This window comes from Motacilla alba, chromosome 22 (assembly GCF_015832195.1).
Source record: "Motacilla alba alba isolate MOTALB_02 chromosome 22, Motacilla_alba_V1.0_pri, whole genome shotgun sequence".
Taxonomy (NCBI): Eukaryota; Metazoa; Chordata; class Aves; order Passeriformes; family Motacillidae; genus Motacilla; species Motacilla alba.
Window position 1 is genome coordinate 1,790,833 of NC_052037.1, and position 17,970 is coordinate 1,808,802.

At 64.1% G+C, this 17,970-nt stretch overlaps 1 protein-coding gene across 1 annotated transcript in view; it reads left to right on the top strand.

Moving 5' to 3' along the window:
* The first annotated feature begins 2,150 nt into the window (after positions 1–2,150).
* The window catches only part of TCF7L1 (transcription factor 7 like 1), a 31,092-nt gene continuing 15,272 nt past the window's right edge, over positions 2,151–17,970 (top strand). Inside the window, exons 1-11 of the mRNA XM_038160162.1 lie at positions 2,151–2,562; positions 3,402–3,532; positions 13,209–13,292; positions 13,490–13,622; positions 14,079–14,181; positions 14,441–14,524; positions 15,005–15,148; positions 15,312–15,471; positions 15,857–15,964; positions 16,369–16,453; positions 16,532–16,941. Of these exons, the coding sequence (XP_038016090.1) occupies positions 2,223–2,562; positions 3,402–3,532; positions 13,209–13,292; positions 13,490–13,622; positions 14,079–14,181; positions 14,441–14,524; positions 15,005–15,148; positions 15,312–15,471; positions 15,857–15,964; positions 16,369–16,453; positions 16,532–16,941 (1,782 nt within the window). The 5' untranslated portion in view covers positions 2,151–2,222. The remainder of the gene's footprint in view (positions 2,563–3,401; positions 3,533–13,208; positions 13,293–13,489; positions 13,623–14,078; positions 14,182–14,440; positions 14,525–15,004; positions 15,149–15,311; positions 15,472–15,856; positions 15,965–16,368; positions 16,454–16,531; positions 16,942–17,970) is intronic.

Here is a 17,970-nt window from a genome sequence, read left to right on the forward strand (position 1 = left end):
CAGCCCCCCCGGGAACGGGGAGATAACGGGGAGATAACGGGGCCCGAGCTCTCCCTGCCCCGCGAGGGGGAGGCGGGGGTTACCCAGAGCCCCCCCAGGCCCCAGAGGTAGCGATGGTCCCCGTGCCCCCCCAGTTCCCGGGAAAATGTGTCTGGGGCTGGGATGGGGTGCGGTGGGAGATGGAGAACCGGTGATGGGGGGTCCCTCGGCACCTCAAGGTGCTGGGTGCAGGTCCTGGGGTACCTGAGGGTCCCGGGGTGTCCAGACTTCCCGGGGTGACCCAGGGTGAAGGAACAGAGGGGGGTCCCGAGGTGGTCCTGGGGTGTCAGATGGTGGCACGCCTCACCCCCTCCATCCCTCGGATCCCCCAGAACAGCAGATATCACCTCCGGGTGGGTGAAACCCACTGAGGAGGCTCTCCCGTGTTTGTGGGACCCACCAAAATTTTGGGAACCCCCCCCAAAACCGCAGGGCTGCCTTTTTTTTATGATTTAGGCCATCGGAGGGCGAAGTTTTGGGGCACCTGGGGAGCGCTGGGTGGCACGGGACGTTCACCCCCACACGTCCCTGCTGGGAACCTCCTCACGCCTGGAGGGCTCATCCCGTTATTTACGGGAAACGCGGGCAAAAATCACGCAAACGGTGATTATTTCTGTTTTTAGCATCCCGGGCTCGCCCAGACAGACCCCTGGGCACATCCACAGCCCTGCTCCGTGTGCCCCCGAAGCAGGAGCGCTCCGGGAAGCAGGGGCAGATGTGGGCTCCCCATTCAGCACGTGGCTGGAAATGTTAATTAAACACAGGGCAATAAAACATCTGGAGGGCTGGGAGCGGGGAAGGGCCAGCCGGCACGACCCCCCGCAGCTGCCTCCTGCTTTTCCTTGGGAATCTTGGGCAGGGGGGACCGGGGTCACCAGCGATTTCGATGGTACAAAAGCCTTTTCATGAAGTATTTCAGGCAAAGCAACTGAAGAACCTTTGTGGCGCGGAGCGAGGGGCTGCCGGGGGGCGGTGGAGTCTGCCGGCCCCGGGGGTTTGGGGGCTGGACGCGGCTGGAGATTGGGGTTCACGGCCAGGCTGCGGGCGATGCCACGGAGACAATGCTTCGGGGGCGATGGACTGAGCCCCGTTCGGTGCCACCCCGCCCGCCCTGCCACGGGGCAACGAGCCCACCCTGTAAAAAAAAGGGAGAAAAAAAGGGAGAAAAAGGTTTTTCGGGATGAGGCTGTCCTGCGGGCTGGCCGCTCCCTTCACGGCAGGACCTTGCTCGCAGTGTGGGGAGGCACGGGCATCGCCCCCGGAGCGTTCCCTGGGATGGGCATCGCTCCCGGGGCATTCCCTGGGGCGGGCATCGCCCCTGGAGCGTTCCCTGGGATGGGCATCGCTCCCGGGGCATTCCCTGGGGTGGGCATCGCCCCTGGAGCGTTCCCTGGGACGGGAGACAGGGGCGGGCCGGGGTCCCCCCGGTGGGGTGGGGGCTCTCCTGACCCCCGGAGCCCACGGACGCGGTGCGTGCACCCCGGGAATGGTGCAGCGAGGGCACCCCGGGTGCGATGGGGGCTCCCCGGGAGGGGGGAGGCAGGGATGGGGGCACCCCGATGGGAGGGGGCACCCCGATGGGAGGGGACACCCTGGGACGGGTGGGGGGACCCAGGGCACGTGGGGGACACCAGGGCGGGGTGGCAGGAACGCGGACGGAATGGGGGGGGACCATGAGTGAGCCGAGAACACCCAGATGTGTCAGAAGTGTCACCCCGCATGGAACGGGGGGACGGGAGCACTCGGATGGGGGGTGACACCCCGCACGGGACGGGGGGACCGGGGGTGGGAGGGGGGGTGACACCCCGCACGGGACGGGGGGACCCCAGCTGCGGCACCCTGGCCCAGGTGGGGGAGCCCCGGGTGGGATGAGGGCGGCGCGGACGGGATGGGGAGAGCCCGGACAGGATGGGGGGGCCCCCGGCCGCGCGGGGAGCCCCGGGCGCGGCGGCACCGAGCGTGGCCCGGCGGGCGCCCCGCGGGCGGCGGGGCCGGTGCGGGGCCGGCGGCGGGAGCGGCGCGGAGCGGTGCGGGCCCGGCGGGGCGGCGCGAGCCCCTGCCCGGCCCCCGGTGTCGGTTTGCATCCCGGCTCCTCCCCGCCCCGCCGCCCCGCGCATTCCCGACCCTCCGGGCGGTGGCGGCGGCGGCGGCGGGGCCCGGCGGGGCCGGGGCGGGACCCCACGATGCCGCAGCTGGAACCGACGGGGGGAGACGACCTGGGGGCCCCCGACGAGCTCATCGCCTTCCAGGACGAGGGCGAGGAGCAGGACAAGGGCGCGGGGCGCGGCTCGGCCCACGGGGACCTGGACGAGCTCAAGTCCTCGCTGGTCAGCGAGACCGAGAACCGGGGGGGCCCCGGCCCCGTGGTCGGCCCCGGCCCCGAGGTGAGGCGAGGGGCGGCGGGGAGCCGGGGGGAGGCGCCCCCCGCCCGGCCCCGCTCCGCTCACCGCCTCTCCCCGCAGGCGGAGCGGCCCCCGCCGCCCCGGGAAAGTTTCCAGAAGCCGCGGGACTCTCTGGCAGAAGGTACCGGACCCCCCCTCCCGGCGCCCCCCCGCTCCCCGCCGCATCCCCCGGGACCCGCCGACACTTCCCAACTTCTTTGTTTCCGCCCCCGGCTGCGGGCGGGACCCCTGGCGTGCCCCCCCCCGTCCCCGTCCCCGCGTCCTCCACCTCTCCCCTCGGTGTCCCCCCAGGGCCGCGTCCTCACCCCCGTGTGTCTCCCCCCCGTGTCCCGCTCCCCCCGTGTCCCGCCCGCCGTGTTCCTCTCCCTGGTGTTCTCACCCCCTCCCCCAATTCCCCCCTCCGTGTCCCCCCTCCCGCCCCGGTAACCGGCCCCGGTCGCTTCCCGGGGATGGATCGCTGCCCCCCGAGGCTGCACGGAGCAGCCGGGCTCGGGACGCCCCCAGGGCCGGCTCCTTTCGGGGCGTGACCGGCACCGGGACTGCCCCCCGCAGCCGAGACCCCCCTCCCGCGGGGACCGCGCTCCCCAGCGCCAGGGACCCCCCCGACCAACCAGGGACACCCCCAAGGGACCTGGGCACCCCAAAGGGACCTGTCCGGGCCCCTCCCCAGCGGGGATCCTCCAAAAGACCCCCCTGAGGGACTCGGGCACCCCCAGAGGGACGTACCCAGGTGGGATCCCCTAGAAAATCAAGGACCCCCCCCAAGCGACTTGGGCCCCCCAGAGGGTCCCACCACCCTCCACGAGAATCAAGGACTCCCCCAAAATATCTTGGGCGCCCTCCCCCAAGCGGAGACCCCCGGAAGAAGCAGGGACCCTCCCCCCAGGGACTCCCCGGGCCCCCCGTGGGTGCGCCCCCCACCCCGCCGCCTCCTGACGCCCCCCTTCCTTCCCTCCGCAGTGGTCAGACGGCAGCAAGATGGGGGTTTCTTTAAGGGCCCCCCCTACCCCGGCTACCCCTTCCTGATGCTCCCGGAGCTGGGCAGCCCCTACCTCGCCAACGGAGCCCTCTCCCCCGGCGGAGCCCGCACCGTAAGTGCCCCCCCGGACCCTCCCCAGCCTCCGCTCACCTTTTGCGGGTGCTCAGACCCCCCCAGCCTCACAGCCCGTCCCGCAGGAAGGCGACCACCTGATGCTAAAGGAGAAAAACCTAGAAATTTGGTTTATTTCTTTTATTTTTGAGTCATTTTGCCCCTTCTGGGGGGAGCTTTGAGGGGGGTGGGGAGTTTGGGGGGCTTCGCTCCGGGGGACCCGCCCAGAAACCTGACCCTGAGCTGCTGCTTTTCTCATTTAAAAGGGTTTTAAAGCCGTTAATGGGCCAACATTGGCCGCGGGGGGAGAAGTGATTAAGCAAATTGAGCGAGAACTGGGGGGGGTGGGAGAGGGGGAGCGACCCCCTCCCCTCAGCAGAGCCCCTCGACCCCCAAACCATCCCGCTCAACTTCTTGGGCGGCATCCCGAAGCAATTTGAGGGGTGTGAAGGTGTTTTAGGAACACAAGGTGTTCCCTACGGGGCCATCCTGGCAGGAATTCTCAGCCCCCCGAGGCAGGGGGGAATTCTCAGCCCCCCGGGGAGGGATGCTGGCACCGGTACCCACCGAGCCGGGGCTGCAGCCCCCTCGCTGCTGGCTGTCCCGGTGTCATTCTCGTTGCCGTGATGCTTTCCCACATTTTATTCCTGCGGATCCATGGGGAACTGTGTTCCCGTGTGGAGCCTGTACGGGATAAATTACAATGTTTGTGATGGTTTGAAATCCCGGAACCCGGCTGGTTCGCGGGGAGAGCTTTCCGTGTTTTCAGCGTTTTCCTACTTTTGCTTTCCTGGAAGCAACTGGTTGGAGTGGCGTGAAGTGCAAATCCCGGGATGGGGAGGGCAGATAAGCTAATTATCCCGGTGTTTGCCGGCGGCTGGGTCGAGGCTGTATTCCCAATTTGTCACTCTTGGGATTATGAGGTTTTGGGGATGAAGCACGGCTGACCGCGATGCCAAACACTGGCGAGGAATCCGGGATAATGAGAAGGGATTGGGCTTGGGATCCGTCACGAGCGGCCACTAACGATGATTTAATGAATCCCAGAAAGGGGATTAATTAACAGGGGCTGGAGGGGTGTCGCCTCCCGGATGTTTTAGAGGGATGACTGGGGTTGGGAAAGCGTGGATTGGGGCTGCATTCCAATGGAATGGGGCCTCCAGTTAGCGCGGGGCGTGGGGGAGCTGGGGCGGGTCGGGTGAGTTTTGTGATGCTCCTGGATCCCACGGCCACAAAGAGCAGCAGAGCCCAGCACCGGGGGATGGATTCCCCCAGATCCCAGGATGGCATCGAGCCCGTGGATGGACACAGTGTCCCCAGTCCCATGTTGGATCCATCTGGGCACAGCATCCCTGAGCCTGTAGCAGACCCAGCAAGGCTCAGCATCCTCGATCAAACAGGAGACTGTAGGACAGAGCATCCTTGGTCCTGTCTGCATCCAGCCGGGCACAGCATCCCTGATCCTGTGCAGCATCCTCAGTCCCACACCAGGTCCTGCTGGCACAACATTCTTGATCTCCTGCTGGATCCAGCCGGGCTCAGCATCGTTGGTCCTGTTCCTGATCCACCCCAGGCATCCCTGATCCTGCACTGAATCCATCCGGGCACAGCATCCTGGATCTGGCACTGGATCCATGCAGGCTCAGCCTCCTCACGCCGCACCGCTGCCTTCTGGGAACAGAACCCTCGATGGAGCTGGACACAGCACCCCGATCCTCTCCTGGATCCATCCAGGCACATCCCAAACTGCTGGACACAGCACCCCGATCCTCTCCTGGACCCATCCAGGCACATCCCAAACTGCTGGACACAGCACCCCGATCCCCCCTGGGATCCATCCAGGCACATCCCAAACTGCTGGACACAGCACCCCGATTCTCTCTGGGATCCATCCAGGCACATCCCAAACTGCTGGACACAGCACCCCAATCCTCTCTGGGATCCATCCAGGCACAGCTCCCCAAACTGCTGGACACAGCACCCTGATCCTCTGGGGGATCCATCCAGGCACATCCCAAACTGCCGGACACAGCACCCCGATCCTGTCCTGGATCCATCCAGGCACATCCCAAACTGCTGGACACAGCATCCCGATCCTCTGGGGGATCCATCCAGACACAGCTCCCAAACTGCCAGACACAGCACCCCGATTCTCTCTGGGATCCATCCAGGCACAGCTCCCAAACTGCTGGACACAGCACCCCGATCCTGTCCTGGATCCATCCAGGCACAGCTCCCAGCCCCCTGCTGGAAGCAGCCTCCCGGTCCCTCCGGGTCCAGCCGGGTGCAGCATCCCCACACGGGAGCAGCACGGCCCGAGGGCGCCAAGCTCCAAACCCGCCTCCCATCCCATCCCATCCCATCCCGGGAGGGAGGCTTGGATGAGCCTGGACACGCGGAACTCAGGGCGGCAGGAGGCACGGGCTGCCTTGGGAATCATCTTTCCCTTGTTTCCCTGGTTTTTTGCCCCAGCATTGCAGGGAGCTGGCTGCTCTGCAGGATGCAGCCGTCCCGGTGGCCGTGGCACCCGGCCTCGTGTTTCGCAGCCAGGTGAACTGCAGGGAGGAGAAAGGTTTTGGGAGAAGAAACCCAAAGCCCAGATGATCTCCAGGGCCGGGAGGTGGCCAGGAAGGTGGCGGATCCTGGGGATGGATGAGCCTGCAGGTGCCAGGACTTGCCTGACAGACAAACAGCTGGAGGATTTTTTTTGGAATACCAAAATGCATTCTGCATTTCTCCGCTCCAAAATCTGTAGAAATGTGGGATATCTACGGAAATCTGGGAAATATTTAGGAATCTGGTTACACAGTGCCTTCCCACACTCCAGGAGCAGTCCCATCCCTGTGCCAGCCCACCAAGCAGCAAAGCATGGATGCTCCTGCTCCTCAGTCTCTGGATTCACTTTGCTCCTGGGTTACTTCCAAATGGGATCCTGGAATTTGGGAAGTCTCCGTGGTCCCCAGAATCACTTTCCTGGCAGTTCCTGTCCCGGGAGAATGTTGGGTTCTGCTCTGATGGTGAAGGGATTTGTTGGAGTCTAGCGATGGCATTGTTTGGAGCAGCATTCCTGCCTGGCTTTCCTCGTGGGGAATCAGGAGCTGGGGACCTGAGGCCGTGTTTGGCTCCTTGGGATCGTTCCCAACAACACAAAGGTGTCCAAGGTGGATGGAGAGGAAACACCCTGGATGTGCACGAGCTGGATGGGTGCAAATCCCGATTGCCGTGGTGCTGGCTCCATTCTGTCAGGATGGCGTGGAGTCGATGGGTTTTACCCCAAACCCGGAATGAGAGGGACCCGTGTGGGGGTAAAACCTCATCCCAGCATCTCTGCCCTGCTTGGGAAGTGGATGGGAACCAGGCACGGCACCGCCGGAGCAGCGGAGCCGAGACCATGCACAGGATTGGCACTATTCCCAAAAAAACCAGTTTAACCCCAGGAATTCGAGTCTGGAGGCGAGGATTTAAATAAATCCAAACCTTCCTCAGGCGTGGAATTCCATCCAAACAGCTCTCCCGACGCCATGTCGGTGTAATTAATGCACCTCGGTGTAATTAATGCGCCTCGGCAGGCTGCGATCCCAAAATAAATGAGGGAAAAATCCATAACCTGGACTTACTCCGGCTTTTTTTGCGCCACTCCTGCGATGAATTCCCGAGGATACAGAGCCGTATCTGTCTCCTAAAGAAAATAGATCCTTAACTGCGCTGCTGCCAAGGAAAATGATTAAAATACGGATTTTTGGCAGGAAGAAGGGCTGCTCCAAAAAGCGGGCGGGTCTTGCTGGCGGTTCTGGCAGAGCCTGGAGGGATTTTGGCACTGGGATGCGGATGGAGGTGTTGGAATGGGGGGATTTTTCCGGCGTGGGGGCTCGCTCGATGCTCAGCATCCTCAGACCACGGCAGTTCCTCCTTCCTGCTGCCCTAACTCGGGATTTTCTGCTTTATTTGGGATTTGCCCCCCTCAGCGCCGCCCTCCTTCCCCACCTGGTAAATATTAAGGAAAAACCCCGTTTTTTCACACTTTTTTGGCGTGTCCGTGTTGCTCTGTGCAGCTGCTGGGCTGATCCAGCCCCTCCCGGCCCTGAGCCCTCCCCGTGCCTCAGTTTCCCTGCTCGCAGACTCTCCGCCCGCTCTGCAGAGCTGCCGCACACAATGGCCCCTTTATCCCGCTCCTTAATTATGCTCTTCGGCTAATTACCCTGCGGGCGGAGTTTGCAGACCTACAGGAGGTTTCCACTCCCCCCCACCCCCCAAATCTCCCTCCTCCCTCCTTTTCTAACACGATTCCCAAATTAAAGCGATGAAGTAAGTGCTCGGGGCGCCTCTGCTCAGCCCTGGGATTGTTCCGGGACTGAGGCGCATTCATCATCCTTCTGGAATTCCCAGCAGCTGCTTTTCATTAGTTTTCCTTCCTTGAAGTTGCTGGCGGGAGCTTGGGAGGGAAGAGGAACCCGGGGGGAAGTGCCCGGTGCATCCTGGACGGAGGAAGAGGAGGGATAAGGGAAGAAGGGGTCGGGACCGGGAGCGGCTGTGCTGTGTTCCGTCTCTGGGAGTTTGGGGAAAGGGGATGGACTGCGGGAAGGCTCAAGGAGGAGGAGGAGGGCTGATGTGCCCCTGCCCGCTTTGCCTCTTTTCTGGTGTTTTTCTGGTGGTTCTTTGGCGAGGATTTCACCCTGCGTGTTCAGCCCGGGATCCCTGGGCTTTCTGGGGATCCTGGGGACGCTGCTGAGGGCTTGGCAGAGGGCAGGGCAGGATGGGGAGCTGGCTGTGCTGGTGCCAGCCCAGCTCCAGGAGGCTCTGGAGGCTCTGGGACAGAGAGCTGGCTGTGCTGGTGTCAGCCCCAGCCTGAGGATGCTCTGGGACAGGGCTGTGCTGGTGTCATCCCAGCTCCAGGAGGCTCTGGAGGCTCTGGGACAGGGCTGTGCTGGTGCCAGGGCAGGCTGAGCCTGCTGCTCCTGCCGGGATCCCCAGAGGATGCGGGACATGAATGGATCCATTGAGGCCTGGGAGCTGCAGACAAAGCCTGGGCCAGCAGCAGGGTTTGGGGCCACTGGGTGTGGGGACATGAGCAGGGGGCTGGGAGTTGGGGCACCCATGGGTGGGGGAGGCTCGGGATGCTCAGGGCACCCAGTGTGGACCAGTGCCAGGGCCACCCGGGGCTGTCGCCACTGCTGTCCCCACTGCCAGAGCTCCAGCCTCATCCCCAGCACCCCATCGCTCCCTATTCCATCCCATCCCATCCCATGGATCCCATCCCATCCCATCCCATGGATCCCATCCCATCCCATCCCATTGACCCTATTCCATCCCATCCCATCCCATGGATCCCATCCCATCCCATCCCATCCCATGGATCCCATCCCATCCCATCCCATCCCATGGATCCCATCCCATCCCATGGACCCCATCCCACCCATCCCATCCCGCCCTCCTTCCTCTGCACACCTGGGACCCAGTTCTCCAGCAGATGCCACTGGTGTCCCCAGGGTGGGGACACGGCGTCCGTGGGTGGGGATCAGGTTGCACAAGTGCCACCTCTCCGAGCTCATCCCAATCTGAGGGGGTTTTTTACTTATTTTTCATCTTCCACCTTCCCATCCCAGCCCCACTGGCATTTCCCACCTGGTGTCCATGGCTGTGTCATGGGAACGGACAAACCTCTGCTGGCAGGGTGACACAAACCCTCATTCCCACCCAAAATCCTTGTCCCCACCCGGGACACGCTTGGCCAGGCCGGGGTCACCACAATGCCACAGGGGAGCGTGGTGATGTCTCCTGCATCAGCCCCGTGTCAGCCCGTGGAAACCCCAAACCCTGATGGGAAGGTAACTCTGATCAGCAGGTTTTGGGGCTCTCCCTGGGATGTGGGGGTGCAGGAGACCCTCCCAAAAGTCTCCTGGCTGGGATTTGTCATCCATGGGCAACATCTGGAGGAGATTATTTGGCTGGGAAGCGGATGGATGGCGGGGGTGGGGGGGAGATTTATGTCTCCGTGCCTGGGCTGTAAATCCAGCTGTAATTGGGATTTCTGCCTTCCCGGTTATCCCAGGGAGGCGGAATGCAGCAGCTGCAGGACGGGCTCTGAGGGGCCGGGATGCTCCTGGCTTTTCCCCCTGGTCCTTGCCATTGGGGTGATTTGTTGGGGTGTGGAGGGCACCCCGTCCTGTCTCAGGAGGGCGAGAGGCCAGGTCCCTGCTTTCCCCTCTTCTTTCCCCCCTTCCCATTCCCTTTTTTCCCCCGTTTGGGGCTTCCCCCAATCCCTGTTGGGGCCACCCCCATTGCAGCACCCCTGGGTGCAGCCCCAGGCCCTTCTGCCAGGGCACATTTGGGGTTTTTCCAACTTCCTATGCCCAAACACAAAGTTTTAAGGAACTGGACGATGCGTTGGGCCCAGAATCCCCATTTCTCTCAAAAATCCCGTTCCCTGCCACTCCTGGAGCCAAATTTGGGTGTTTTTTTTCCCCAAAGAAGCTGGTGACACTGCTCAGAGCTGCACCTTGGGATGCCATGGGGCTGCAGTGGCCGCACCTGGATGAAGATTTTGGGGGCCTGCATTAAACATCCTACAAACCCCCTTTCTCTGCCCTAATGCCTGGCCTGTCCTGACTGGCCTGGCGGGATTTTGGGATGAGTTTTGGGGGAAAAGGGAGCAGAGGCGGGAGGGGGAAGGGCTGTTGGTGGTCCTGCAGCTGTGTAAACAGACTGGGGGTCTCTGGAGGGGCTCAGGGGACTTTGCAGAGCCCTGGGAATTTGGGCTGGCAAAGGGATTGGCATGAGGGTGGGCGAGCCTTCTCTGCCTCCTGTTCTGGGACAAAAGGGTGGATGCTTAAATGCCCGTGGGAATGTTCCTGGTGCCTCCAGCCCACCGGGGCTTTGGGATGGGGATGAAGCACTCACATCCTGGGATCACCTGGATCTTCCCCACGGTGGTTCCTGTGGGATCATCTCTGGGAGCCTCTGCAGGCAAAGGGAAGAGCCAGCAAAGAGGCTCCTGCCCCAGAGCCTCTGGCAGAATGGTCCCAAACAGACCTTTCCTGTCCCCAAACGAGGCCAGGGGGTCCCAAACCATTTCTGTCAGACATTTCCTGTCCCCAAACAAGGCCAGTGGGTTCCAGGCTGAGGCTGTGATCCCTGTGCAGGGCAGGGAGCACTGGGACGAGTGGTGGGACGTGCAGCACTGGGGTGAGTTGCAGAGCCTGGAGAAGGGAGCCCTGCTGGGGCGGGTGATCCTGGGACACCTGGAAAACCCATTTCCCTCAGAAATCCCTTCTCACCTGCACGGCCGTGCTGGGACAGGAGGGGCTGGGACCAGGACAGCAGGACAGGGGTGTCTGGGACACGCAGCTGGGTGACGGAACCCTGGGACAGGGTGACAAACCCCACTGGGACATGGGACACTGGCACGGGGAGCTGCCAGGAGCTGCAGCCCCGGGGTGGGACGCAGCAGCAGGGTGTGACACACCGGGACCTGCAGGACGTGCCACACTGGGACACGCAGCCCCGGCCAGGGGCTCTTCCCCCTTCCCAGGAAATCAGCACAGCTGGGCTGGTGCCTGTGCAGAGGAGGAGGAGTGGAAATCCTCTGGGAACGCCCCCAGTTGGACATCGGGGGATCCCCTGGCCCCTTCTCCTGGGTCTGGGGGCTCCCCGGGGGATGGGCTCCAGCAGGGAAGGGGTTATCCCTGGTTTTAATTGGCTGGTAACGAGGACCCGGGACTGGCTCTAATCTCTCTGGAATGTGACCGATTTTCAACTATTTTCCTCTTTTCTATTTTTTTTATTTTTTTTGCTGCTGTTTCACAGCTCGGATCCCCACGTGGGGGGACAGAGGGGGCTGTGTCCCAGCTGGAGGAAGAGGAGGGGAGGGGGGGTCATTTTTCCACATCACCACTGAACCGTTCACCAGCTCCCCCCGCTTTGTATATTTTGAAAGAGTCCCCCCTGTTCCTCCCCCTCCCTTCCCCTTTGCCTTCCCCAGGCTCCCGAAATGGCCTCGAAATGAGAATCAGCCTTTTATCCCCAAACCTTCCCCGGTGCCACCGCCCCCTGTCCCCGTCCCTCGGCGCCTTCTCCGCTTACAGGGCAGCCAGAAAGCCCCTTTGTGGGGGCAGGGGGCTGGGCTGGGGCTGGGGGAGCCCCCCGGGCTGGGGGGCACCTCCTGGACACGGGGGGAGCACCCAGGGTCTCGTCCAGTGAACCTGGGGTGACAGCGAGCCCACAGGTGACAGTGAGCTGGCAGGTCACGGCCAGCCCAGGGGGGACAGTGAACCTGGGGGGACAGTGACAGCTGGCAGGTCATGGCCAGCCCAGGGGGACAGTGAACCTGGGGGGACAGTGACAGCTGGCAGGTCGTGGCCAGCCCATGGGTCACAGTGAATCTAGGGGGACAGTGGGCTGGCAGGTCAGGGTGGGCCCGGGGTCGTGGGCCCCCCACGTTCCAGGCGTGCTCTGCTCTGGGTTTGTGGTGCCCCAGCCCCTGCCGGGGGTGGATCCAGCCTGGCACCTGCGGGGTGATCCCAGCAGTGCCCAAAGCCTCGCTGGGAGGAGGTGCTGGAGGTGCTGGAGGTGCTGGGGCATCCCTGTGCCAGGCTGGGGTGGGAGGTGGCCCCGTGGCCCCTGGCTGAGCAGGTTTTTGGGGATCCCCTGTGCTGGCAGCTGTGGAATGGCTGGACTGTGAGGAATCCTCCTCAGCTTCGGGACTGTGCCGTGCCGGGGGGTCCTGGGTGGGGCTCCTGGGGTGCCAGCAGGGAGGGGGGCGATGCAGGGTGCTGGGGAGGGAGGGGGAGGCACAGGGAGGACTGGAGGTGCTGGGAGGGCAGGGACAGGGTGCCAGAAATGCAGGTGAGATACCTGAGATGGGGGACCCTGGAGGTGCTGGAGGCAGGGCACAGCCAGAGGTGCTGCGGGGGACACACGGGACACTCTGGGGGTGACAGGAGGCCGTGTGAGGGGACAGGAGCCCCCCAGCCCTGGAAGAGTTAACGCTCCCCCAAACTCCTGCTGGGTTTTCCTTCCAGCTGCCTCAGCTCAGGAAGGTTTGTGTTTGGGGAAATTCCTGCAGGCAGCTGCTGCAGCCGCATTCCCACATTCTGCAGCCCTGGCATCTCCAGGGACCCTCCCTGCCCCCCTCGTGCTGCCTTTGGGAAACGCCTCTGTCCCCCCACATGCTGCACAAAGCCCCTTTCTTTGGGGGTGCCAGGGACACACCCCAGAGTCACAGCGAGGTGTTCACCCAGACAGGGAGAAAAACCCCAAAACCTCTTTGCCCGTGGGTTGGGGTGTCCTCGGCTGTCTGTTCAGGCCAGGCCCGGGGGGTATTTTGGGGTCAGAGGTTGTTTCACAGCTCGGGAATATTTTGGAACTGGGGGAAAGTTTTGGGGCTGGGGAATCTTTTGGGGATAGGGATGTTTTGGAGGGCTGTAGGAATGTTTTGGGGCTGAGTGGGATGTTTCAGGGTTGGGAGTGCTTTGGGGCTGAGGGGTGTTTTGGGGTCAGGAGGTGTTTTGGGATCAGGAGGTGTTTCGGGGGCTGGGTGTGTTTTGGGGTCAGGAGGAGCTTTGGAGCTGAGGGTGTTTCGGGGTCTGGGGGTGTTTTGGGACCAGGAGGAGCTTTGGGGCAGGGTTTTTGGGGCCGGGGTGTGCGGGGTTCCTGGAGGCAGTGTCCCGTCCCTCCCGCAGTACCTGCAGATGAAGTGGCCGCTGCTGGACGTGCCGGCCGGGGCCACGCTCAAGGACAGCCGCTCGCCCTCGCCCGCCCACCTGGTGAGAGCAGCCCCAGCCCTGGATCCCCCTGCTGCATCCCCAGCACCCCCAGCGATCCTTTCCCGTCCCGTGGGGAACTGGGGGGTGGTTTGGGCTGGGGAGGGGGCAGGGACGCCTCGCTGGGGCAGTCCAGGGCCGTGCTGCCCCCTGGCCAGGGCCGCTCAGGGGCTGAGCCCTGGCACACGCTCTCCCCGCAGTCCAACAAGGTGCCCGTGGTGCAGCACGCCCATCACATGCACCCGCTGACGCCGCTCATCACCTACAGCAGCGAGCCCTTCCCGCCGGGGTCACCGCCCGGACACCTGTCCCCCGAGATCGACCCCAAAACGGGTGAGCGGGGCTGGGGGAGCAGGGGGAGCAGGGCTGGGGACACCCGGGGACACCTCTGGGGGAGCAGGGCTGGGGACACCTGGGGACACCTCTGGGGGAGCAGGGGGGTAGCGGGGCTGGGGGAGCAGGGCTGGGGATACCTCTGGGGGAGCAGGGGGAATGGGCTGGGAGTGGGGGGCTCTCCCATGGATGCTGCCTCTGCCTCTCCACCCAGTCTGGGAGGGGGCTGGGGGTGCAGCCAGGGACCAGGGGGGTCCTTGCCCAGTGACAGCTCGGGCTGGGGTGTGGGGATCTCCCCAGGGCTCAGCTCTGCCCAGCCTGGCTGATGGGTGCTGAGGGATCTGGGGTCCTCAGAGGGAGCTGGGGTGCTCAAGGGAAAGGTGCTGGAGGGCTCGGGGGGCTCCGAGGCTGCCGTGCCCCTGTTCTGAGCCCCCTCCTGGCTCCCTCTCCCCACAGGGATCCCACGGCCGCCGCACCCCCCCGAGCTGCCCCCCTACTACCCGCTGTCGCCAGGAGCCGTGGGGCAGCTGCCGCACCCGCTGGGCTGGCTCGTGCCACAGTAAGGATGGGCTGACCCTGGCCTGGGGACCCTGGGAGGCTCACTGAGACCCCCCTCCTCCTCCTGCTGCTGCTGCTCCATCCACTTCTCCTGCCCGCTCAGCAGGATGCTGCAGGCTCCTGGCGGGGTGGGAAGGGAGGGACTCCCTGCTGCTGGAAAATGTGGGAGCCTTGCAGATGGAAATCAGCTGAAGACCACTCCAAGGGTGCCCATGAAGCGGAAAGGGATCTTTTTCCCCCTGAAACTCGTGTTTTTGTAGACAGGGACAGCCCGTGTACTCCATTCCTGCTGGTGGCTTCCGGCACCCCTACCCCGCCCTGGCCATGAATGCCTCCATGTCCAGGTGGGTCTCGGGAGGGGAGGGACCCTCAGGGCCACCCCGGCGCGGGCACTGGCTTTGGGACACTTGGCTGCACGCAGAGCATGGGCACAGAGCAGTCCCAGGAGACTGAAAATGCCCCCGGAGGGTGCGGCTGGTCCCCCGGGGTGGAGGAGTGGGACATCCCAGGGGCTCAGGGCATTTCTGGGGCTGGATCAGTGTCACCATCTCAAAGCTGGGCTGGGATCTGGGGGCTTTCGGGTGTCCAGCATGGCTTCGGGGAGTGCAGAGAGGATTTGGGGTTTCTAGGGTGGATTTGGGGTTTCTGGGGTGGGTTGGGGCTCCAGCACGATTTCAGGGTTTCCAGTGTGCCCTTGGGGTTCCAGCACGTTCTCAGAGTTCCCAGCTCAGCTGGGTTGAGGCAGGGGGTCTGTGAACCCAGGAGGTTCTGGGGGGGTCCTTGGCTGCCTGTGACCACCCCTGCTGCGTGTGCCCCCGCTGCAGTTTGATGTCCAGCCGCTTCTCCCCGCACATGGTGCCGCCGCCCGCGCACGGGCTGCACCCCTCGGGCATCCCTCACCCCACCATCGTCTCGCCCATCGTCAAGCAGGAGCCCTCCCAGCCCAGCTCCAGCCCCGCAGGCAGCTCGTGAGTGGGGGACCTGGGGGCTGCTCTGGGGGTTCTGACCCCCCTGTCCCCGGGGGCTGCTCTGGGGGTCCTGACCCCTCTGTCCCCGGGGGCTGCTCGGGGGTCCTGACCCCCCTGTCCCCGGGGGCTGTTCCGGGGGTCCTGACCCCCCTGTCCCTTCCAGGAAATCCCCCGTGGCAGTGAAGAAGGAGGAGGAGAAGAAGCCCCACATCAAGAAGCCTCTCAACGCCTTCATGCTGTACATGAAGGAGATGAGGGCCAAGGTGGTGGCCGAGTGCACGCTGAAGGAGAGCGCGGCCATCAACCAGATCCTGGGCCGGCGGGTACGGTGGGACCCCCCCCCGGGACCCCTCAGAGCCCCTGGCTTCCTTCTGCCCCTGGATCAGTGCCACACCTGGGCACTGCCAGCCCAGGGAGCTGCCGGTGGCCTGGGGTGGGGTCAGCAGCGTGGATTTGGGGGTTTCCAGTGCATGGTTTTGAGGTCTCCACCGTAGCTCTGGGCATCCTAGCATGTATTCGGTGTTCCTGGTGTGCATTTGGGGTTCCCAGCCTGGGTCTGGGGTCTCCAGTGTGGATCTGGGGGTTCCCAGCCTGGCTTTGGTGTTCCCAGAGTGGCTCTGAGGTCTCTAGTGTGGGTGTGGGGTCCCCAGTGTGGCTCTCGGGGTTCCCAGAGTGGCTCTGGGGTCCCCAGCATGCTCTGCCCCACAGTGGCACTCGCTCTCCCGGGAGGAGCAGGCCAAGTACTACGAGCTGGCACGGAAGGAGCGGCAGCTGCACTCGCAGCTCTACCCGACCTGGTCGGCGCGGGACAACTACGTACGTGTGTGCCCGGCCCTTCCCGGGGGCTGGCTGCTGGGAGGGGCTGGCTGTGCTGGGGGGCAGAATTCGGGGTGCTGGGAGGGGTCTGGCTGCTGGGAGGGGCTGGCTGTGCTCGGGGGTGGAATTCGGGGTGCTGGGAGGGGCTGGCTGTGCTGGGGGGCAGAATTTGGGGTGCTGGGACGGGTCTGGCTGCTGGGAGGGGCTGGCTGTGCTGGGGGGCAGAATTCGGGGCGCTGGGAGGGGCTGGCTGTGCTGGGGGGCAGAATTCGGGGTGCTGGAGCAGTGGGTGACAGTGCCAGGCCCCCGCAGGCGCTCTGCCGGCCGCGTTTCCCAGCGCGGCGCCCCCGTGGCGGCCGGGAGCCGTGTGAGGAGCTCGAAAGAGCCGGAACGCTCTTTTGCAGGGCAAGAAGAAGAAGCGGAAGCGGGAGAAGCTGGCGCAGCAGCAGCAGCAGCAGCAGCAGCAGCAGCAGAGCCACGAGGCCGACAGTGAGTACCCCCCGCCCGCGCGCCCCCCGCGCCGCGCCGCGCCCCTCACGCCGCGCCCGACCCCCCCTGTCCCCGCAGGCTCGCTGCCCGCCAAGAGCAAGAAGCCCTGCGTGCCCTACCTGCCGGCCGAGAAGCCGTGCGCCAGCCCGGCCTCGTCCCACGGCAGCATGCTGGACTCGCCGGCCACGCCGTCGGCCGCGCTGGCCTCGCCCGCCGCGCCGGCCGCCACGCACTCGGAGCAGGCCCAGCCGCTCTCGCTCACCACCAAGCCGGAGGCCCGGGCCCAGCTCGCCGTCCTCGCCAGCAAAGCCTCCTCCTCCTCCTCTTCCTCCTCCTCCTCCTCCGGCCTCGGCAGCCCGCCCTCGCTGCTCTCCAGGCCCGTCCCCTTCGGCGCGGTGACCCCCGCGGCCCTGCTGGCCGCCCCCGGCGCCGTGCCGGCCGCCCTGGCCGTGCTGCAGACGCAGCCGCTGTCCCTGGTCACCAAACCCGCTGACTGAGGCACAGAGCTCGCCCCCGCCCCCCCGCCCCCTCCCCGCTGTACATTGCAGAAGCCACAATCAAGATTCGAACGCAGCCAAAACCATTATTGGTCAATATTTGACCCTTTCTGAACTCTCTGGGAGCAGACTCTGGAGAAAGGGGCTTTCTGCTCGGAGCTGCTGCCAGCAGTCAACCTAAAGACTGTTTTTATTAAAAAAAAGAGGAAAAAAAAAAAGGAAAAAAAATGATGGAATAGACCCTCCACAAGGTGCCGACGATGGGGATCCCTGTGGGAGGAATGAGTGCCCGTCGCTGCCGTGGGGCACGGGGATGGCCCCGCATGGTGATGCCAGCACCAAACACGGCAGGCGTTGACTGGAACTGGCACTCCATCCCGGAGCCAGGAGCAGGAACGCCTCCAGCTGCTCCCAAAATCCTGCTCCCACGCCCAGCTCTGTCCTGGCAAGGAGCTGGTCCTGCCCCGGGGATGCTGCTCCGTCGGTGCTGCTCCTGCCCGCGGTCCTGCTGGGGTGGGCAGGGCCTGGGGCTGAGCCCTGGGAGGGGTTGTGTTTTTATCACCTCAAAATCCTGTTATTTTTCACAAAAGGAAATAAAACTACAGCTGCAGCTCCTGGTGTGAGTGTGGTCTGTGTGGGAAGCGCTCGCCACTTTTCCTCTGCCACCTTCCTGGGAAATACCTCGGGATGGAGCTCCAGTCCTGCTCCCGAGGTCCGGCATCCCTGAACACCTCTGGCGATGGGCTCAGGGGGATTTTGGGGTGCCCACCATCAGTGTGCAGCTTGCTGGGGTTACCCAGGCACCAGGACATGGGGGGCTGGGTGAACCAGTGCCCGAGAAGCCGGGGAGTGGGAGTTACTGGTGTGTGCTGGGTGCTCTGGGCCTGCTTCTTCCAAACAGGGATGGAAAAGGACCAGCAGAAAACCAACCCGGTGGATTTTCAACCCATTTGGAATCCTCAGTCAGCTCCGTACTTGGGTGTATCAGGACTCTTCCTCTCCTTGTATTTCAGCAGGAAA